Source organism: Oenanthe melanoleuca, chromosome 2 (assembly GCF_029582105.1).
Source record: "Oenanthe melanoleuca isolate GR-GAL-2019-014 chromosome 2, OMel1.0, whole genome shotgun sequence".
Classification (NCBI taxonomy): domain Eukaryota; kingdom Metazoa; phylum Chordata; class Aves; order Passeriformes; family Muscicapidae; genus Oenanthe; species Oenanthe melanoleuca.
This window is the reverse complement of record NC_079335.1, coordinates 22,728,351-22,751,647: the sequence shown is the minus strand read 5'-3', so window position 1 is coordinate 22,751,647 and position 23,297 is coordinate 22,728,351. Positions and strand designations below refer to the sequence as shown.

General features: G+C 40.1%; 2 protein-coding genes across 3 annotated transcripts in view; one reads left to right on the top strand and one right to left on the bottom strand.

Annotated features, from left to right (window-relative positions):
* Nucleotides 1–1,262: 1,262 nt before the first annotated feature.
* MTERF3 (mitochondrial transcription termination factor 3) lies at nt 1,263–15,447 on the bottom strand. Its single transcript, XM_056486113.1, has 8 exons — nt 15,328–15,447; nt 14,579–14,921; nt 12,206–12,358; nt 11,050–11,239; nt 7,929–8,076; nt 6,659–6,730; nt 3,776–3,937; nt 1,263–1,519 (listed from the first exon to the last, which is right to left on the bottom strand). The coding sequence occupies exons 2-8, from the start codon at nt 14,898–14,900 to the stop codon at nt 1,325–1,327; spliced, it is 1,242 nt and encodes a 413-aa protein (XP_056342088.1). The 5' UTR covers nt 14,901–14,921; nt 15,328–15,447; the 3' UTR covers nt 1,263–1,324.
* Nucleotides 15,448–15,531: 84 nt separating this feature from the next.
* The window catches only part of PTDSS1 (phosphatidylserine synthase 1), a 28,184-nt gene continuing 20,418 nt past the window's right edge, over nt 15,532–23,297 (top strand). For both annotated transcript variants that reach the window (XM_056486112.1, XM_056486111.1), the window contains exons 1-3: nt 15,532–15,853; nt 21,085–21,176; nt 22,677–22,721. In XM_056486112.1, coding sequence (XP_056342087.1) covers nt 15,675–15,853; nt 21,085–21,176; nt 22,677–22,721 — 316 coding nt within the window. In that variant the 5' untranslated portion in view covers nt 15,532–15,674. The remainder of the gene's footprint in view (nt 15,854–21,084; nt 21,177–22,676; nt 22,722–23,297) is intronic.

Below are 23,297 nucleotides of genomic sequence, written 5' to 3'. Positions count from 1 at the left end.
TTTTCAATGTGTTTCAAGCACTTTTTCAAATTCTTCATTTGGATGAATAAGAATTTATCCAAAGTAATAATCCAGAGATCACTACTATTCTCATTCTTTAAATCTTTTTAACCTTACTTTATTTCCCACTTATTCACAGAATTTAATCTTTCGAATTTTATTCTGCCATGTGCATAAAAATTGTTATTTTTAGGTTCAACTATGTGGTTTTAAAACATTGAGGACTTTTCATTAAATAAGCTTAAATGCAAATTAAAATATCTGGATTTCAGATTTCCTGAACTGCTTTTAATGAAGTAATGGAAACTTCTAAACTATATCAGACAGTTTGCATGTGGATTTAGGCAGCTTTTTAGTTTTTTCCAATACACTGTGAAGCATTTGATAATTCCATGTTAATGTGCTTTGTTTAAAGATAAGATTAAGAATTTTCAATACTCCCATGATGTCCAATGTCAGCATTTACTTCACTTTTTACAACTGATCCAACTCTTATCACCTTAATACATACTAGAGCCTCTTTTCATATGGTTACTTGTATATTAAAGCTACACAAATCTCATTGGTCTTGTGGGGCGGGGTGGGGGGAGGAACTGAAAAAGAGAAAGAGAAAAGTAACTAAAATAAAGTTCCAGATTTCAGGAACAATAATAGCTTTATTTTCTTTTTATAATTTGCTCAAATTAAGTTTGCTGGGTTTTGGTTTTTTTTTACATTTCTAACCAGCTTTTAGGGTACTAATTTCAGCAGCTAGCTGCACAAGGAAACACCTTTGTAACCTATTGAAAGAATGCCTTTCTATATGAGGAGCTTCACATATTAATGGTGTGATTATTTCTACTGTATAAGGAAAATAATAACATTATTAGCAGAAGCAGGTAAACACAACACTACTTTATTACCACAGTATCTTGCTATTCTAACTTTTGGGGAAGAGGTTGAAAGGAAAAGACAACAGAGGGCAAGACAGGGAATAAGTCACTAGCCAGTTTTCCAATCTCCCAAAATTCTGCCACTATCAAAAGAAAAAATGAAGAATTTGAATTTACCTTTCTGTTAATGTGCTGCATCATCCACTCTGAATTAAGTTAGTGATTAATTACAAGGCTTGCATTAGTAGCAATCGACATCCTGGCACCATCCTTCTGAAATACATTTTTAAGTTACTCTAAGTATTACTGTGAGCCTTTAAATTCTACACACTTCATAAACAATGACTTCTTAAACCAGTAAATAAAAAGTTAAGAGACCTTAAAGGGAAGTAGTTTTATAAAGTATGTTTATTTTGTAACTTAATTCTATAATTTTTTACATGTGCTACTAATTAAAGTGTTTTTAAGAAATTTTCAAAGTCCTGCATAGATGCTTTGGCAATCTCTGTACAAAACACCTCGTTGGGCAAGGATACCAGCTGATCCAGAGAGATGTAGCTGGGTTGTGCTGGGTCATACTGGGCTCTTCCCAAGAATGCAAGAAACATATGCCTCTCTCTGATTCGTAATAGCTTTGAGTTGAAAACCTAAGAAAGAAAAAAGGGAAGAATTTTTTAGGTTGTCTAAATTTTAGATCTTGTGGCATTGAAAATAAGAGCCTTTTTTAGACAAACTGAAGATCTAGGAAGCAAATAAATAATATGCTTATTTTCCTTTAATTTATGTCAAACACCAGGTAGATTACATTTATAAATAAACTATCTAAACTCTAAATAAATACTTCAATACAATACACACATATCAGAAAACAGGGAGGAATACAAAAAACCTAATGAGCTTGAGAGTTGTTTCTATATAACAACTATTTTACTTTTGTGTAATCACAGCCAAGGAAGTGGAGATATTCAGTAACAGGAAGCACTTTCCCTGTAGCATCAGACAGATTCAAGTGACCATTGTTACAAGGAAGAAATGAAGAGGTGACCACATGGCATAATGCAGCCAACAAGCTGGCACAGTGGCAAGGGCAAAGGTGAGCAGATAACATAACATAACATGGCCACAAGGCACAGTGTGGTGGTTCCAAACCACCATTTGTCTTCTGCACAGCAATGCATACCTTTGAAGATACCTGCCACAAAAAAAAAAAAAAAAAAAAAAAATCTAGACAGTCAAAGATGAGGACAATGGTAGGGGAAACACAAAAGAAATCGTCAGAAGATTTAAAAAGAGAGTTTAGTGGGGGAGATGCACAGTTAAGTCATAAAAGCAAAGTTCTAGGTTAATTCCTGAGCAGTACAACTGAATAGAGAGAGATGCTATAGAGGAGATGATGAAAATGTGAATGCTACAGGAAGCAGATATTTTACTAAAAAAGAGACCCCACTGATGGAAGAAGAATTCCCTGAGGATGCAAACTAATTTGAACAAGGAGGGAAAAACAAAACTACTGTTCCTCCTCTGCCTTCCTTGAATTTTAAGTGAGAGACAGAATACAGGAGAAAAAAACCAAAACACTTAAACACCATTTATAGGGACAGCTGACAGAAAGATTGGTGACAAGAGCAGCTGCAACATCAGAGAGAATTTGACAGAAAAAAAAAAAAAATCCTGTATACTTTCTGTTTTCAACATTACTGTCATTCAGGATAGAAGTGAGTACAGATGGAGATAAATATGCATTTGTAAATGCAGAAGTTAAAGGCCCAACCATATATAGACTGATGTGCACCACCTGTATCCTGGAACTCACAGTTTTGGAGGGTGAAAGGGAAGAACAGGAAAGAGAAGGAAAGACTGTGCCAAGAACAAGGAATAGAGGAAGCTCTCCACTTACCCTACTAAACAAAGGGAAGAAAAATAATGAAATAAACTTACCACCATAAAACCAACAATAAGAGTACTGAGAAGAAGTGAGCAAAACTTGTGGTCACTTACAGATCAAGGAGGGCAAAGTGACACAGATGAGGATTAGAACAAGCATCTTTGTTAAGATAAGATATATTAAATAGCAAGAAAATCAAAATCCTGAGGAGTAGTTTTATTCCCCCATGCAATTTTGGCTTCCTAGCCACTTAGATTCTCTACTAGACTTGCTTTAGAAAGAAAATTACTGCCATTCAGAAGCTGTAATTTGTGCTTTCATTTTTGCCATGTAAAAAGATACTGCAACTGCATGTCAGCATTGAATGAAGTGACTAACACTTTCAGCTTTTAATTTGTGAGGAAATAGCAGTAATGAGAAGGTAGAACAAAACCCCAAAATAGTAATCAGGAAACTAATCTATTTTCAATCCCGTGGTATTTTAGCAATTGCTGCAGCAATAAGAAGACCAGTGAGAACCTGATTGCCAAATGGACAAAATTTCTCTTATCTTTACACTGTATTTTCAGATCCTAAAATTTCTAAAGCTTATTTTTTAAGTAGACAAACCTGAGAGAAATGTTTATATATAAAATGTTATCTAATTAACAGATCTTCTGCATAATCTCTCTCTTGTGTCTCTTAGGTAAGATTTCAGGACAAGCAAATCCCTAAACAGGCAGTAATCTCTTGCATGAATACAGGAGAGATGAGCATGACTGTCTCTGTGGAAAACGTTAAAATTCACAAGACTGTGGGTAGTGATGTCACATGTGCTAAGGGAAAAAAGCAGCAGTTCCACACTGAAATCCTCAATAGTTTCTGATTGCTCATAAAAGTTATCCCAATTAGAGTAAACACCAGAGGCTAGCTGAAGAATTCACTTATGTTCTGCATAGAGCAAGGCTCCACCTTCAGCACGTTTGTGAAGTGGCTGTGACAAGAGTATCTACAATTTATTCCCAGATTAACAGCTCACCTGAGGAAAGCGAGTAAGCATGTGGTGGGGAATGCCCATTATGTTGTGTAAGTAGTCAAATGTCTGTTTGAGTCTCTTTTTACTTGCAGTTAAAATCTTGGGAGTTTTATACACTATTTGTTGAATTTCATTACGTTGAAAACCAAGTTCAATTTGACAAACCTGAAAAAGAGCACAGTTTTATTTCTACAAGTCAGATACAGGAAACTTAGCTTAATGTGCCACTGAAATAAACTAATGCAAAATTCTTCTATCCTTTTGCACACAGCAACAAGAATGAAAACCACAAAAATATCTGCCACTTCAGTTCTTCTCAAGTCAGACAATGCAAATTATTTATCATTCTAGATTAAAGTGTAATTTGTTTATAGAATCTCTAAAATAAAGATAACCTCTGTGACTGTTATGTATCTTTCAGCTTGTCTGAGATATTAAAAAAAAAACAACATGTCTCCATATGCATGGCAGTTACAAGCATAAAAATTCTCCCCTAAGAGTCCTTTATTATTTTCAATACCAAGCTGTCAAGAGACTTTCTTACTGTGGAGCTGTTGAGCTCTGTAAAACACAGAATAGCTAACACCTACTTTTGTAATGTATCCAAGTGACATAGGGAGTATACTTTCTATAGTCTTCAACATAAGACTGCTGAACCTAAAAAAGAGATGTGTAGAATATGTGATGTATTCAATTTATTCTACAATTCAATGAAGTCTAAAGTAAGATGTCTTTTTCAGAGACTGCCTTGACTTCAATTATGATTTCCCAAAAGGAAAACACAACACATTTTTTCAATAAAATCATGAGCACTCCTCCCAAAGTGCAGAATGGCAAGTAATTCATTGAGTTGTTGAGAAAGAATTCAGCACACAAGAGTGTCTGTTAACTCAGTCATTTCTTCTATCCTCCAGTGACACTTACAAGCAGCTTGTTTTCAGTCACGAAGTGGGTGTGCTTGCCAGTTAACATAACCAGACTTTCATATCAAACTAAGGTACTTCAATTGGCAAGAAGGTGGTGTTTTTGTTTGCCCAGTTAGATGTGTCAAGACTGCAGCTCTTTTCCAGAAGTGCTTGTCAAATATAAAGGGAAGGGCTTAGAATCTGGGTTTTGAATTTACTTTAGGATTTCCAAATCCTTACAGGGAACTGTTTCTGGAGGCAACCTTTAATCAGGTCTCCAAAATCCTCATTTTAACTTTCCTGCTTTATAAATATTTGTGCACCACACAAAATGCCAATCAGCTAAGACAGCATTCAAGTATGAAAATAAGTGTTTGCACATCTTCCATGAACCTGAGTTGGCAGGAGTAACTTCCTGCATCAAGATACACAACTGGAGTTAAGACCCCATGTTAAATCACTGCAGATAAAAAGCTGTAGAGGTAATTGTGGCAAGAGTCTTGAGCTTTTCTCTTCTACTCTGTGACATGGAACAGCTCCCTCAACACGACTGGTGAGCTCAAATCTAAGTTGCTTTGACTGCACTCAGTCTGGCAGCAAACATGTTTAATATTCAATAACTCTCTAGGCCACACATGCTAATAATCCTTACTAGGTAAGCCTCAGCAATACTCAACAAAGTATGTATTATTCCCACAATAGGCAGTGTTAATGCAAGCTTTCAGGTTTTACCCTGAAAATGAATCTCTTATTGTGCTTGATGAAACCCTCAGAGGATGGACTAAGCAATCCTTCAGCACATTTAGTCCATGACTGGTATCTTATGACAACCAATATCAGCTACTGTATTTGTTTCTAAATAACAGTCTATTCACAACGAGGGATACAACCCCATCACTTTTGAACTCCTGGTACACGATTTCACTTTCCAAGTACTGTCCTCCCACCACCAGTTTAGGACATAGAGATTCTGAATCCAACCTCCTGAAAATCTTGGAATTGACTAATTCTTAAAAGCTCAACAGTGAGGTCCTAAAAATCCTTCCTTTCTTTCCCTCTCTCACTCATTTTAAAAATAGAGGTGCTATGCTGCATTTCTTGGTAGATAAACAAGACAGTCACACAGAACTGAAGATCTTAAAAGCACATTCATTATAATAATGGCTCCCTAGCCTGTGGAAACAATGTGTTTTAAAAAGAAAGCAGTATTAATTAGAACAGTCTGCTACTTTCCAGTCTCCTCCCTTGCCACACACATTTCAGATTGCAAGATTTCTAGCGTTTAATAGTTTTTAGAGCAGTGAGTCTGTCTGAAAATTATACATTTTGATTCATAGTTATTTGTTATAGGATAATGGAATTTCACAAATTGTTACACTACATCATGCTGTTTGGCCTCGATGGCTTTGCAGCACAGTAATTAAACCAATACACAGTTACATTTTCAAAGGGAAAGGAATCCCCAGGGTTTGAAGTTATTTACCCAACAGTTGTTAATAACGACCATCTGCTATCACACAATAGGTGTCAAATGCACATTTTGGCAGGCTAGTTACCTGCCAGGAGAAAAATAATCAACTGCACATTTCTTGCTCCTAAATACTTACAGACAATCCAAGTTAGCAAAAAAGCATAATAATTAAGGGGGGGGGGAAAAAGACTGAGTATTTTTCTATTCATTAAAAAACGGGCAACCATTTATGTCATCATATAGCAACTTTTGGCAGGAAGGCACTACATCAGAGTAGAAGACAGAATAAGAATAATGCTCCATGTATTGGGTAAGCTTGCATGCTATAGAGGAAAATACATTCTTTAGCATTTATTTTATATACTAAAATGATTACTACTGAAATTTTACCACGAAAATTATTTCATTAAATTATTTCTGTACACAATCCCCTACAGGAATTTTATCTTCTGATAACCCTTAAACTATATGGATACACAATACAATTTTATTATCTATTCATAAGCTTACCTGAAGATTTTCTTTTACAGGCTCTAATTTGCCAGTCAGTAACCTTGGAAGACGAATTACCAGATCCTTTGTCTACAATCAGAACAGACACATAAATTGAAGAGTTTTACTGAAAGCTTCTTTGCAAATTTATCTGTGAAAGAATGATCTTATATAAACATTTTTTTTGCATTTTGTTTTGTATTTCAGTATTTCATTTTATCTCTACACCAAAGATGAATTTGCATGAAGCAGCAGTATATTAAGATGCAAAACATGACTCAAATATGTTCTTTTGGAAAACAAAAAACAATACAATTGTAAAGCAGACTGGAAGAGGGAGTAAAAGCATACATCAAAATGTGAAAGTATGCTTAAGTGCCCAATTTTTCTCAGCCCTTAAATTGTTTCTTCCTATCTTTTTAAAAAAGTAAACAACACGATAGAGGTTATAAAAGGATTTTTCAGTGGAAGCAGAGCTAACTTCAGAATCTGGTTAGACCACAGTGTAACAGCACTACAACAAATTACTCCACATCCCCTGAAGAATCTGATTACTTGTAATCCACTCTGGATTTCAAGGTAGTGACTAAACCCTTTCCCAAGGAAACCTCTCACCTCAAACATGGAAAGGTCAGCAACAGGGCACTGTAGCAGCTATGATTGTTCAGCTAATAGAAGATTCCACTTGAAATTTGGCATTCATGGCAATCCCCACCTGCAGTACACAACTAACACTGTCCACTCACTCCAGGCAACTCCAGCTACACCCTACCCTGAAGGTCCCAAACCATGGTGCTGAATATCCACTATGCACTCATGGGAAAACCCAGAGGTTACTGCTGGTGAGCTGAGCCTATGATTTGGCATTCATCTTGATACAATGTTCACAGATTAGACTATTTTTTAAATTATGATTTAAGTTTGTCCCAGTATCTTAAAGAGATGAAGAGCAGCAAATAATTTTCTAGAAGTTAAAAGCACTGCTTGCTGTTTCAGTAATTAATTCAGTTCTCTGACCCACCTGAAATAATAAACTGGTCATACACGTGCTTATTTGATAGTAACCTGTAGCAGCAGGTCATCTTCAGAAACTGTTTTTTAGATCCTTTTAATGTTAGGTGTCTATATCAATCCATAGACAATTAAAACCATGTTACCCTCCTATAATCCTCTAGTGACATTACTGATGACAACACAGTTTGTTAATAACCTCCAAACACTTGGAGTATTCACATTGCAAGATCTTATATGTATCACTAACAAAATACCTGAAGACTTCAGTCTTTACCTTTTTTACACTGAGACCAAGTTCATTTTTGAAGAAACCCAGTCTGTTATCCAATCTTTCCACTGAAAACAACAGTAAATATGGAGCTCTTGAGACCATCTGAGCAATTTCTGACTTACCAAATTTTTTTGATTTTAGGTAAGCCACTCTAGAAAGAGAACAAAAACAAAATAAAATCCAGTGATGAAAATTTTATTGCCTGCATTTATTCAGTGATCACTTAAATTCCTCAGTGATATCTTGTAAATGGACAGATGTTCTAGCATTAACATGCAACCCTGCCAAAAATAATTAGGGTGAAATCTGCAGTTATCGTAAAAGCAAAATACCCTCCCTTCCAATTAATTAGAAGTAAAATAAACCTCAGAGCGGAATGTCAATACTGAAGACAGATTTTAATTCCTTCCAGCTGTACTTAAGCAGATAACTATGTTAAACTACATTTAACTACCAGTCTGTCTCCTAGATTGCAAACACATTAATAGATCATCATAGGGTATGGACAAGAAGATATATACAACCTTTTGCTATTTTAATGAATTCCATTTCTACTGCTGAAAGAACTGAGTACTGCACCTCATACATTCCTGTTTTGCCAATAGCATTGGAATAGAAATATCATACAATGATGCTGTGTGTAAAGATATTGTCAAAAAAGACATCTCTACATCAGCTGAAGTTATGTTGGCTGCAAATAGGTCCCTACTTTCAGTCAGTGGTCTAACAAATGAGTAACACATATCTGGTCAACAGAAAGCAAGAGGAGTTGACTAAAGTTTTGATATTTAACAGAGCCTGCTTGCTTTCTTTCCAAGTCAAACTTTTTCCAAACTTTGTTGATTTCAGTGAAAGTGAAATCCTATTTCAAGTACCCCTTGCAGTAGATGATTACCATAGCTCCCAGCAAAAAAGGCATGAAGAGGGGAAATACAGCACACAAAGTAAAGAGACACAATTGATCCATATACTACCATGTACTAAACAACTAAACTACAATTTGGAGAGGCTTCCTCTGGTTATAGATGAGAATAATTGCAATATGAGAAGTATTTGCAGTCAAATCAACTTAGAGCATACAAGAATTGGTTTATTTGGTAGTAATTAAGATACTAAATGGGTTGCAAAATATTCTGCAGAAGGAGATATTCAGCAAAAAATGGGCTCTTTGTTAAATCATGTCTTGTGGAGAGGAAAAAAATAAAATTACCTTCCAGTCGCTACAACTTCCCTCTTTCCAAAAATCCTCAGAAATTAAGTTATCACGAGCCAAAAACTCCCAGATAGAAGATATAAGAACAAACTGTAGAGGATCAACTCATAACTGAGCAGACATCCCAACACAGATACCCTAGGCTCCAGACAATAACAATGGAACTGGCACAGCTTCCAAGAATCCCAGAAACAGCTAAATGAGCAGATTAAAAATCAAATCTTCTGGCTGTCCTGACTCTACTCGTTTGCTGTTAACAAGTCATTAAGATTCACACCTGAAGCATTTCTTCCTGGAAAGGCAAGAAACTTAAAAGAAGGAAGGATGGCGAGAGTGTAGAAACCTCACTCTAGAAAGTAGTATATTAAAAGAAACATAGCTATCCAACCTGGCCAAAGTTTGAGATACATCTGTGAGTGCTGGCACCAAGGTTAGCCCTTGTTCTGCTACAGGGCTCAGCAGTTCTCTGCAGCATGTTAACAGTTTTAAGTCATCATTAACACCAGCATAAAACAAAGCATCTGGTGCAGCTGCAGTACAGACACTGATTTGCAACTGTCAAAATTGTTAGGAATTAAGGAATGTTTTGACTTTTACAGTGTTTATCTGAAGTCAAATGCCAAACCTATTGAAATTTGTGTTTTGTTTCCTGGCAACATGGAATCCATAGCAATAAAACATTCCAGAGTGATGTAACCAATACCACGTCCATCTGCACCGAACTGTTTATGCAAAGGTGATACTCAGCTTTCAGAAGACAGCTGAGACACACTCACTTCACAGCCTTTATAGTACACTTACTTTAAAGCCTGCAGGAAATTATTCACTGATGTAAAACTTACAGAATAATCATACTGCAGAAAATTAAAAATAAATCAGATTGCTCTGTTTAGCCCCTATTTCACTAACCAGCCAGTACCACAGCAGTGTCACTGAAAAGAAAGTCTGACTTCATGGAAGAGTTAGGATATTTATCACAAAAAACCCCCCAAACCTCTCTTCAGAAAAATGTAAGCAATATGCTTTGATATCTAGACTCAAAACTTCTGCTGGAAAATGACATAGTATTTTTTTAGATATTGTTTATGAAAGGCCACTTATTGAACATGAGATTAGAAGAACAGAGGGGAAAGAAGTTAGATCTATGTTAGACAAGAGTCTACTTATGTGCGTGTTTCTAAATGTCTGTATTTTCAGATTTCTGTTTCAGAAGAAATGCTACTACATGCAAGAGCTAAGACGACAGACTTTCTTCTCTGGAGAACTGGGAAGTTTTGAGTTCATTAAACACACACATACATACACACGAGTTGTTCTGAAGTAAAAACTATTGAACTAGGAATAATATTATAAAAAAAGTTCATTTTAAGGACTGAAGAACAATTTAGGGCCATACAAGTGTGAACAAACACACAAAAATTAGCTCATTGTAGTGTCAAATTTCAGCTGGACAACAGGAAGAAATGTCTCCAAAACCTCCTGCTGCTATTAGATGTCAAGAAGAGAACTGGTCTGCTTCTTTGATTGCAGAATTCATGAGGTTTCAAGTTGTGACTGAAGGATTTAATATTGTTCTACAAATTTATATCAAGCCTCAGGGATGTCATTTTGGAAAGAAAGCCGATACGAGTAAAGCAAGTGGCCTAAGATGGCAAACTGCTTCCTCTGTGGCAGAGAGACAGGGATGGGCAGTAAAATTTGTTAATAGACAGTTTTCAGGTGTATGAAGGTGCTGACTTATGATACCATCACATGTTAGTGTCAACAGATGGGGAGGCACAAGAACATAAGAGACAGAGACTGAGTAAGAAAGGAAGTAGCAGAGGTTCCTTCAGACAAGGTTAAACCAACTGAGAAACCAGATCTTCAAGCCAAGGGGCTTAACACCCTGCTACTATTTGAAAGGCTTACCTGGTTTCTAAAGCTTCCAGATCTTCACCAAGGATGTATGGATTTTTGGTCAGGAATGGTCCTAGTTGATTGTCTTCGAGACCCACATCCTTAAGAAACAGAAGTATTTTTTTTACATCTTTTTCAAAGTCCAAGGTCAGTAAGAGCTGACCTGCCTTTTGACGTTTCTCCACTTGGGATAAGTCAACTCCTAAAACAAACAAAATTAGAAATTGTTTTAATTAAACACAGCCCCTGATATCTGTAAATGTTTCACAAATGTTGGAATTTATAGGACTACTCCATTTTTGCACTGATTTTGCATACTTTAATTACTCAACACAGCAAGGATACAACACCTTGTATATTGTGGAAAGACTCCAGATAAAATAAGCAGTCATTTTGAAGCTTTTGCTGAGTTTATTTTTTGAAGGAAGACATTTGCAGTGAATCCTGCACGTGCCACATTTAGAGACTTGCTCTTGTTGCACAGAAGTATGTGTGCATGAAATTTCCACATCTGTTATAAAAGGGAAGAGGATAATTTTGTAGTGAACTGATTTTGTATACTGACTCATGCACAGCAATTTCTTACTACATGGGGACAGATTCCCCTTCTCAAATATTTATTTCTCCAACCTCCTTCTAGTCTTCCTTGTACGTTTGGGCAAGAAGGAAGCTTGAACTCAGGTATCTCTGCAGTCCAAGTGTGTTTTGATACGAAGGAAGGTTCTTGTCAATCCTTCCCTCTTGCCTCTCCAGTGTGCAGTGCCTCACTCCTAAGATCATGCATAGCAACCATTGTCTTTCCTTCCTTCCAAGGACAGAGAGCTACAAATTTTTCAGAAAATGAAAGCTTAACCAGCCCAAAAGAAGAAAGACCAGTTAAGTTACACAGAGATCCCCACCTCCTGAAGCTGTGGGAGATGCCTCCTTCTAAAACCCACAGCAGTAAGGGAGTAACACCAGCCAGCTTCGTTTCAGTAGTATGGCATTGCTAGTGACAGAGTCCCCTCTTTTTGTCCATTTACCCCAGATAACATTCTTCGGCTTTTTACCATTGGTCACTGTTTCCATTTTCGAGTTTACAAGGTAACCAGTAAGACCAAAGCACAAATTACAGGATCTCCAAAGTTCCTGCCATAGGCAGACCACACAAACAAAATCACACATATACCTAGGTGGACAAGTTTCTCAAGGGTTTCTGAGTGATCAACATAATCTCGGAGTGTGGAAGACTGAAGGGGAACAAGTGGTTCTGCAATGATCTGTACAGCTTCTTCCTCAGAGATCACTTCCAAAGCAGATGAAGGTGGGATGTCATCCCAGTCTAAGAAACAAATTTAGAAAACTCAAATGTAATTTGTGAAAAACAAAGCTGCTCCCACCAAATGCTATACAGATCTCTTAAAATCCTTTTCAAAATGCAAGAACACTGTGCCGTGTGATTAACAGCCAATCTATTTTTGAAAATATAAAAACATAGACCCTGCTCCCAGTTTTTGCCTCTGTTCCATTTCCTGGTCACTGCCCATCAACTTTTACTCATATGGCCAAATCTGAGAGTAGTACCCAGCAAGCCTGCCTCCAGCCTGCTGCCTAGACCACTGCAGACAACAGATCACATCAACCTCTGGAAAAGGATCATCTTTGACGTTCTCACAAGTGCATTCTTGCCTGATCACAGCCAGATAAAAGGCTACTGCAAAGATTATTTTTTATAAACTGGCAAGCCCACTGTTTTGTGGCTCTCCTGAATGTGATGCTGGAAATGCAGCTGTTTTAACTTTCAATGTATTTCATAGCCAGCTCCAGCCAAGCTATTGTGTCTTATCCATTACAGAAAGGCAGGTGACTGCCACTACCTCTAATACCAAAAGGAATAATTTCCTACTCACTAAGGTTTCAAAGGGAACATAATTTTGCTTGTTTTCCCTTAAGTGTTCCAAGTCACAGAACTCTGTGTTTCTTAAAAATAAATTATCTAAACAGGACTATTATTCCACTGGCATGAGCTAAGAGTAGCAAGATTAAGATTACTGTTTGCAGGCTAGCTGCTAGCATCCATGTCAATCATCAGTTTGATTACTGATCAGATGCCCTGACTATAAACTCTTCAGGAAGGGGTTTTCTGTGCTCTATACCTGTGTATACTACTTCCTAGAGACCAGGGTAACCCTCTTCCATGTCAAGAAACAAAGGCACACCAGAACTCTACTACAACAGATTCCAAAGAATTAGTATGTGCCTAATGTTCCAGGAAGAGTTGCACAGACCAGCTTGATAGTTGTTGAAGGTCTTGTCTTTTTCTCACACCCTCAGAAACAAAAGCACAGCAAAATGCTTTCAGCAATATTTACACATTGAACAGGAACTCTCTAGGAATCTATAGGAATATCAAGTGGTTTTTTTAACTTGTTGAGGACCAAACTAGTATACAATAAAGTCCATTCCAGATGTATGCATGTCTTTTATTGCCAGTTTAAGGTCTTTATACCTCCTATTGGGAATCATACTTGAAGCTACCAAAACCCCCCAAAATTATCAATTATGTTTATTCCATTATATAGACTATCACCTGGGCAAAATGCTACATACACACACATTCTCCAGACAGTTTGCTGGCAGATAAAAATCTGTCCTGTGGATAAACTGCATCACAGGTGCAGCCACATACCAGCTGGCTGACCCATCATTTTGGTGCAGCACTGCTTCAGAACCAGCTACACACACAGACCTCCACTGCAGCTCTGAGATACTTCAAATAATAAACTCTGTACAATCCAGGTTGGCTAGGCTCAAAGCAGAATCTGAACATACAAGACTGCTTAGTAATTCAGAGCAAGTTTCCTCAGCATACTCAAAGTAATTGGAAAGGATGGAAGCATCACAATCCGCGTTTCGATATAAAAGTAGGGGAGGAAAAAAGCGAGTACATTTCCTCAGGGCAACAACACCAAGGCGCCGTTGTATTCATCTCCTTTCCTCAGAAGACATTTGGGCAAGCATTTCTCATTAGGGCAGTGCTTAAGGATGCTTCACACTACTGCCTCCTGTTGCTCATCCCTGATGCCTCAAACGGCCGGGTAGTGCAAATTGCTTCAGGCGTGGAATCGCTCAGTCTCGCTCAAATAAAAAAATAACAATCCCCCAACAAAAAAAAAAAAAAAAAAAAAAAAAAAAAAAAAAAAAAAAAATCTATATCTATAAACCCTTTAGTTTGTACCACCACATCTGTGAGGCAAAGGCAAATGCTCAGCAGATGCAGGTAGGGTTATGAAAATTCCTTCAAATGGCAGCTCCGTTAGACTTACATTCCTACCCAAAACATTATACTTTTATCTGACTTTAAAGGTATTCTTTGCATGCTACATTGACCATAAATATCTGAATTAAGTACGGAGCTAATAAGACGTGGAAGTCAGGAAATCCAGATACATATTTTAGGCAAACAGGGCAAAAAAGGAGAATCCAGCTGCGGTCAAACCTCAGCATACTGAAAACATAATTTGAAGATTCAGGAGAAATGCTATCCCTTAAAGCCTCTTACCTTCGTCCGGTATTTTTGCATTCAGGTCGGGTAATGTTTCTACTTTTGCTCGTTCCTGTTGTACCGAAGGCAAGTTACTTTCGGGAGAACAGGAGGATGCACGCTTGGCGCTGTCGGGCGGGGAGCAGCTTCCCGCAGCCAGCCGCCCGCACGCCTGCAGCGCGCACAGAGCGAGCTCCTTCCCGGCGGGCGGCACGGCCGCAGCGGCGAGCCCAGGCCAGGCCCGGGGGCTGCCGCGGCCCCTCAGCCTCCGGGGAACAGCAGCACGGGCCGCGGTCAGCAGGCAGCGCCAGCGGGAGACGTGCCGGGCCCACAGCGCCATCGCCCACCTCAGCACGGCATCCTGCGGGGAGAAGGCGCGCAGTGACACGGGCGCGGCCTGCCTCGCCTAGGGCCCGGAGGTGAATGCCCGGGCGTTACTGCAGCGCCTCGCTACAAAGCACCACGCAGCTGCCTTAAGGCTTTAAACGCGCGACAGACGGAGGAGATGAGGAGATCGGAACGGGTCTGAAGGCCACAGCCCGCCCTGTACGACAGCCGCTCCCTTGGGAGCACGGGGGAAGCCCAGCCAGGACCTGAGCCCTCCTGCGGGGACGGGGCCCTCCGCGTAAAGCCGCAGGGCGGGGAGGTTGGACTGGGCTGCGCTCGCCCCCTCCCCTCGCAGGGCTCCCCACGCCGGCAGCCGCTGCCTGCCAGAGAAGGGGCAGCGCCGCCCGGCCCGGGAGCAGCGGGACCCACCGGCGCCTCACCTGCGCCGCACGGCGCGGCCCGGCCCACGTGTGCGCCCCGCTCCGCGGCCCGGCCCGGGCCGGACTACTCGAGACCAAACGGGGGGGGGGAAGCAGGCAGCGGCGTCCTTCCGTCCGCGTGTTCTAAAGCGGCGCTGTGGCCCCGCCGCCCCCCTTCCCGCGCTGCGTTGCTCCCTCCCTCGCCTGGTGGGCGCGGCGGGCCGAGCTCCGCCCCTCGGCGCGGCGGGCGCGGCGCTGCCCCGCTCGGCTGCGCTCGGCGGGACGCGGCGCGGGCGGCCGGGCTGGTGCGGGCCGCGCCGCCCCGCGCAACCACAGCTGCGCTGAGACCGGGGGAGACAGGGGCCGAGATGGCGGCGTGCGTGGGGAGCCGGACCCTGAGCAAGGACGACGTAAACTACCGCCTGCACTTCCGCATGATCAACGAGCAGCAGGTGGAGGACATCACGCTGGAGTTCTTCTACCGCCCTCACACCATCACGCTCCTCAGCTTCACCATCCTCAGCCTCATGGCCTTCGCCTTCACCAGGTGCGCGGCCGCTGTGGGGAGCCGCAGCCCCGCCCCTGGGTGCCGGCAGCCCCGGGGGCTCCGGGGCGGGGAGTGGGGAGGGGAGGGTCTGTGCTCGCCTCTGGGGCGAGCAGGGGCAGCGCGGCCGTGCCGTGCCGGGCCATGCCGTGCTGGGCCGGGCCGTGCCCTGCCGGGCTGTGCCGTGTTCTGCCGTGCCGTGCCGGGCCATGCCGTGCTGTGCCGTGCTCTGCCGGGCTGGGCCGAGCCAGGCGGTGCTCTGCTGAGCCGTGCTGTGCCCTGCCGGGCCGTGCCTGCGCCCCCTGCTCGGCAGGCCCGTGCTCGAGAGCGGGCATCCTCCTTTCCAGAGCGGTTACCATCCTCACTGCGTTTTCTGGGGACTTGTTAATGAGGTTCTTGTTTTGAGGATCTCTGGTAAAGACTCTACTAAAATGTGTGTTTCAAGGAGCTGCCAAAAATGGGCTTTATTAGGCTGTCGAGCAGCCCCGCAGTGACATCACTGATGTCGATGGTTTCCCAAGCGTGCAGTGACTGTTCGTGGCATCGCTGCTGTCCCCACGCTGTCTGCGGCCAGGCTCAGCTTGGCTCAGGCCCGGGAGTAGCTGGGTTTAGCCACATCCTTTGCACAGCACAGGAAGGGCTCTGTGGGCATCAATCCTGCTAGGAATGTGGCAGGTTGTTCGGGAGCCTTACTTGAACACAAAGGGTATAGCTGTGCAATGTGATGGGTATCCTGCATTTTTTTTGAAGTTGTGCATAGTTTTTATTGCTTCCTACTGGATGTGAAGATGATTGCATAATCCTCCTGTAGAGTAAATGGTGTAGTCTGTAGGCAGTGATTCCTGAGAGGTTTTGGCTAGGTAGTGCAGTGTGTTTTAGGCTCATTTAAACTTTTGTGGCATTGGACTTCAGTGGTCTTGTGGCTTAAACTCTGATGGTGGTGAATCCCCTCCTTGGAATTGACTTTAAAACATTAATTCATGACTACTCTCTATGTGATGTAAGAAAATTATTATTTGTCGCTAAGCCTGATACACAGTTCAGTGTATAACCTTGTTTTATTCTATAGTTTTCATCAGCTGTGAAATAATGGCCAACCCTGGCTTGAGTTGAGACAGGAGCATAAAGAAAAGTAAAATAATATAACTGCAGATTGTCTGAGGTGAGCCTTTTCTTGTTTCAACATGTGCATGGCCCCAAGGGAGATACTTTTAGTGAGCACATCCCTTGTTCTACTTGGATCCCTTCTTAACTCCAAAATCCTCGAGACATATTTCTGTGCTCTGCTACAATGTTTAATTACAGACCTTGCTACAAGTACTCCTCATCCCCTTGCCTGATCGCTTTTCTCCCTGAAGGGCTAATTTAGGTCAAACTTCTGAGTCACTAAGATTCTCATTACAATGTCATTCTGAAGGATTAATAGAACTGATTGCTCACCTTTGGGGAAGGAATTTTGCCATGAAGTCTTTCAAGAGGATGAGCTAAGAAGCAATTTCAGCACTTTGGAGTCTTCTAGGCCCAAATAAAATTGCTTCACTTCTGGAGTGCTTGTTTGCATTTTTCCAAGAGGATTGCTGGTTTGTTTTTCCATTTGTTTTGCTGTCTTTCTAACTGACTTCTTCAGTTTCATCTTCTTCCCTCTGTCTATCTCTGCCTCGCTTCCTGTGTTTAAATGCCAGTTGACATCTCTTTAACTCTTCTCTATTTCTCCCCTTCTCTGGTTGTGGAAGGTACTCTGATTTTACTTTCTCCCCCTCTCCTCCTGCTATTTTCAGCTCTTGTAGGAGTTTCATAGATCTCCTGAGTGATATCAGAATGCTGCCTCTGGGCCTCATTTGGGACTATCCAAACCATATACACTCTTTGAGAAACTGGGGAACAGGAGATGCTTTCCCACACGCTTTTACAGTCTGTGCTCCTTTCTATCAGCTTATTGCATTGAGTCTACACTGACTCATGCAATAAAGTGATGTTTATGTTCATTTTCCCACTTCCTGGGCCCAAGGTACTGTAGACTTCCCTGTAAGGTGTCACAAGTGATTCTTTGCTTCCCCTGTGCTGTCAGTTGTTCCGTAGCTCTCCTGGTCAGTTTGTTGAGTGGGGGATTTTCTATGATAGATTCATGCTGATATTGTGAAGTAACATTTATTTTTTCAGGAACTTCACCATAGACACAGGAAATTCTGTGTTCCTTAAAGTCTTTCTTGTCTCTTCTAAAATTGTTTTGTGGCAGAACTATGTGGAGGGTCTTAGAAAATGCTTTTCCCTTGTGTGTAGCAAGCCATACATAACATGAAGTCCTCCTTAGGATCACTGAGAGCGGCTGTTACTGTCTGTGAGCTGACAGATAAGGGTGAAACTGAACTTCAGATAGCAGTAATCTTCAGGTATGACAATATTAATGATAATAATCCAGAAAAAGAAACATGTCTTTAATCTTTCTATGTTGAAGTGGGGAATAGAGGATATTCTGTTCTTTAATGCACATCCTTCTAGTGCTTCTGACAATGGCTGCAGCTTCCTTAGTTGTTTCCTGCTGAATGAGCCAGACACAGGCTCCTCTGCTTCCATCCTGTGCCTTGGGGCAGAGGTGTGGAGTGGCTCTAGCTTTCCCTGTCCTCTTCCACCCTAGATAGAGGTGTGCAGCCCTCTCTGAGCCCAGAGGCAACTAGCAGGAGTCAGTCCTGGAGGGGATATTTTGTGGGACACAACAATAGGACTGGGGAGGGTGACGGACTAGTGGCTTCTGGTATGAAGCTGCAGGGGTTTGTGGAAGCAGGAGTAAGACCTGTGAGGGTGTAAGACGTTTGTCTCCATGTCCCTTGATTAATGGGCTTGATTAAACTGGATTATTATGTATTTAGGTTTGGTTGAGTTTCTGGAAGATTCTTTCCCTCCCTCTCCCACATTCCACGTTTAGTGTTCTAGCTATTTTCTATTTTTTCTTCAATTGAGCATCCCATTTATTTTTAATTTTTTTTTTTTTTTTTTTTTTTTAGTGTAACAACTCAGTAGTTGACATTTTTGTAATCTAGTGCTCTGGAGAAGAGCAGAAGAGGGATAAAGATTATGCAGTTATTATGCACTTTTGTTTTGTTTTTTTTTTTATTTCTTCTCTGAAAAGCCACAGAATTGAAAAATACCCTTGTAAAGTGGGTTAAAATTGAGAGAATTTTCATCTGTCCTCCCACGTAAACATTAGAAACCTTGGTTTTGCTGCATGAATGCTTGTATTTCAAAATCAGAGTCAACATTTCTGGGGCTAAGTGAGGAGATGATTTAGCACATTTTCCCAATTGCAGCTTGTTATGGTTGCATCTTTCCCTTTGGCATTCCCCAAAATAGTTCTTCCAGGTAAGCACTATAATTCTTATATCAGCTAGTGTACAGCAACAAGTTTCTTGCTCCCACCAGCTCTTATGTGCTTCTGGCAAGAAGATTTGGTGTCTATCCTTTGTGAAAAGCATCTGCAAGCCAAAATAAGCATACATCTTGGTTTGGGGGAAGTGGTGGCAACATGACTAGGAGAGCTTTCCTGAAGCTGAGAAGTACTCAGAATCCTGATATGCAGAGATAAGGACCTTTCATCCCACCTGGCACAGCAATTGAGTGATGTGATCGCAATGTCTTCCACTTCTTTGTTGGCCATGATGAATTTATGTGATGTGACTACAGTGATTTGTTCTATCTTAAAAAAAATATATATTCATCCTCTATGTGGCAGCCATGACAGCATGTTCCTGTGTGTTATTTTCATGTGTTAAAAGAGGGATGTGGTTTTGCTCTCTGAGCCATCAGAGGCAGAGGCTCTGGCTAGGAAGTGCCCTCGATGGCATAAGGTCTTGGGATTGCCAAGGGAGCCAGAGTTAAGCTCTGGGACTTGGAGTTTATAGCTGGTATAACGTGTCAGTCTGTGCAGCAGGAAAATGGCTGGTAAAGCTGAACTCAGCTGGTTTTAAAAAAATACTGTGGGGAGTCCCTAAGGCCTGCAGAGAAACCATTCATGTTAAATGCATTTTTTCCTTCTGTACTTTTAAACTAACACAGTGCTTAAATGCCTCACAGTGATGAAAGCCTGCTGTGTTAAGGTTCAGTTTTGGGGAAAAGGAAAATAATTTGGCTAAGTAAGAAATATTTTATAACTGTAACAAGTATCTAATGTGAAGAGCATTTTTGCTGTCATGGATTCTTTACTGAACCATACCGGAATGTGACAGATGATGTGCCAGGAAGAGCTTTTTACCTTTAAATTTTGCTGGGAGTTCTTTTGCTATTGTGTTGTAAATAAATAAAGAAATATACTGATAACTGATAATAAACTGATCCTAAATACATGAAGAATACCCAGATAGTAAAACTTGGACTTTAGTTGTAGTGGGTTATTATTATGAAATATTCACTGTTTGTACTATGGTAGTCTGAAATTTGTTTGTTTGTATTACTGAAGTATCCCAGAAGCTGCCTGCTGTTAGAAAAGTTAGGTGAGGGTTATTTTGTTAATCCTGCTATGATATTCTACCTGCCTGAAAAAAAGGGCTATGACAAATTTGCCTTGGCATTACAAACTGAATTTTTAAGTCTCTCTTCTGGTTATAATGTAACAGTAGCACAAATAATGCATGCTACTATATTCAGAGCTTTGGCTTAATAGATCTAAAAGCAAATTGATATTTTTTCTTAGGTCATTAAAGTTGTGCTATGCCTCTGTTACAGACTCTAAGCTGTACATTAATTATTTCTAAAGACTGATTGTAATAGTTATTTCTGCCCTCATCTCAGGCATTTGGGGATAGGCAAAGGGAAGTGAAGGGTATTGCAAGTAGCACCAACACAACAGAGGGAAACCTAGGAATTGCATCCAGGCTTCCAGAGGTTTAAGTTTAGGTATGAAAGTAAAAGTTGCTGTGTAAAAGTAATCTGATGATGTTTCTACAAACATTAAAGCAGGAAGATTTTTTTCACCTTATGTTAAATTTGATCATTGCTTCTGTAATCCTAACAATGCTAATGGCTTGCATGTGTTTACGAAGTATTTAACCCTCTTGTGAGAAAGGGACACCCAGAAGTGTAGTGTGAAAATCATTCAGTGCAATTACTATCTTGTTACATAATGAGCATGCATATTTCTTATATTTAATTTCTGTGTATTCTTTATTTAAATAATATATCTTGAGAGCCTTTTGACTTCATCCTTATCAGGTACTTTAAAACTGTGTTGTCTGTCTCTTTAGGGATGATTCTGTACCAGAGGATAATATTTGGAGGGGTATCCTCTCTGTGATTTTCTTCTTTCTAATCATCAGTGTTCTAGCTTTTCCTAATGGTGAGTAAGGTTTATACCTTAATGTTAACTTAATGTTTCTTAAATGTGAATTTCTCTTTATTGCCACTATATTTACTTTGACTTTTACTTAAATACCAATTTTCACTGTATTTTTTCTTTACTCTTTGAATTCTTTTATATTAAGGAATGGTCTAAAAATGGGTTGTAGTCATACTGAGCAGAGATAAGTGTTATTTATAGCTTGTTATTTATAGTCTGTATTTAACAAGGAATTCAAGTTCTCAAAATCAGTGTCCTATTTGCAGATGTGCAGTTGCAGCTCAGATTAAGTAATGATGCTAACAGACCCTTAAATCATGTTTAGGAGGACTTTGCCTCAATATGTTTCAAAAGAAGTGTAATTCTAAAAATTCTCAGACACAACACCTTACCAGAAGTTAGTGATAGAAGTGGTTCAAGTTGCATTTACAATGTAAAACCACAGTTGCTCAGTAGAAATAAAAGTTGGACAAAAGTTTTGGTGGTTGTGTGAGGAGCAGAAAATGTAAAAATGTAAGAACATTTATGTGTCAATTAATTCTGTGGAAGAAATGCTTCTACCTGGTTTGTCTGTTTTGGATTTTTAACTTTTACTTATTGCTGACAGTGAAATCATGGTTCTTGGCTCAAGTCTAAACCGTCTCATGATTTGCAGTGTTCAGGAGAAAACAGTGATCATGTTCAGGGCAGCTTTGTACTGCAGAGTTGGGATGTGTTTTTCCCATATGTTAAAAGTCCTATATGCACACTTTTCACAAAGTGCTGCCTCAAGAACTGAATGCCAGAGAAAAAGGAGCTTTATGCAGACAGTGGTGAAAGTGTGAAAGAGTATGCAATGTGTGCTGAATATATTTGTTTTCCACTTCTTGCTACCTAAATGTGTGATTCATCTTTAGGTGTTTTCCAGTTTTACCAGATTTACCTTCTCTGTTGTTCACATTAGGTGAGAGTTTTTTAGTGAAATAAATCAATTTCATCACTGGCTCTAAAGTAAATAATTTGATAAAGTGCATAGTGCTCTTTCTTCTTGTCAGCTATATATGATGCTCAGTTTGGAAATTTCAGGAGGCCTGTTCAGTAACATTTCTTGTTGCTCTGAAAGCTAAGCATCATGTTTCTTTGTTAACACAGCCAAATTTGTATGGGATGCCTTAACTGGGAGCAAGCTGCAGTCTGGAAACCAGGTCAAGACATCCTCAGGTGACACCTGAGATATGGTGTCTGATGCACAAACAGCATGCTACTGTTCTGGATATGACTCCATTAAAACAGTGAAAAATTGTCTTCATGTTACCAGCTGACAGTTTCCTTTTCCCACTCTGAAATCTGCTGTTACTTCTTTGTTTTTTTAACAACATAGAGCTCCAGCTTTCAGGTGTATTACACATTTTGATGAAAAACTGATCCTTGCTCATGCCAAGTAGTCATATGTGACATACTAAAAAATAAATGTTGTGGTTCTTACTGTCTCCTAATAAGCTTTTTGTTTGCCTTCTATAGGACCCTTTACACGTCCTCACCCTGCTCTATGGAGGATGGTTTTTGGTAAGTTTGTATTTCTGACTTTTGCATTGATTTTGCAGGACCTGCCTTCTAAGCTTTCTGATGAATGGAATTGTCATGAAAACATAATTGTGCATCAGACTTGTGTGAATGTTACTTTCCTCCACTCCTGAGCCGTTGTTCATAATCTATTCTTTGCTATGTTTGGGAATATCGTTGTAGTTACTCTGTGTCAGGATGGTGTAAATGAAATCACCAAAAAGGGATCATTCATTCTGATACTCTGTTTTAATCCTGTTTTGTGCTTCCAAATCTCCTTCCCTCACACCTTTCTTACTGTCAACTCTTCCAACCCCAGCTGCTGCATATACTGTCTGACTTCCAAGTAGGCGATTTCTTTTCATTATTGGCAAAATATGCTATTACTTTATATGTTTATTAAATTGTATAATTAATAGATTAACATGTATTAATATTCTTGACATGTATATACTCATATTCTTATTTCATTAAAATTACCTGTAAATATCAGTTGCATTCATAATTTGAAAAATAATTCTGTCAGCTACAAAACGAACAAGTTAAATCCCACTCCTTAAACATCTGAATTACACAGCA

Coding starts and splice junctions, on each gene's coding strand:
- MTERF3 (XM_056486113.1), bottom strand. CDS start 14,900: ATGGCGCTGTGGGCCCGGCACGTCTCCCGCTGGCGCTGCCTGCTGACC. Junction 11,240..12,205: donor TGAGAAACTTGTCCACCTAG/GTATATGTGTGA, acceptor TGTTTGTTTTAG/GAGTTGACTTATCCCAAGTG. Junction 1,520..3,775: donor TGCTTACTCGCTTTCCTCAG/GTGAGCTGTTAA, acceptor TTTCTTTCTTAG/GTTTTCAACTCAAAGCTATT.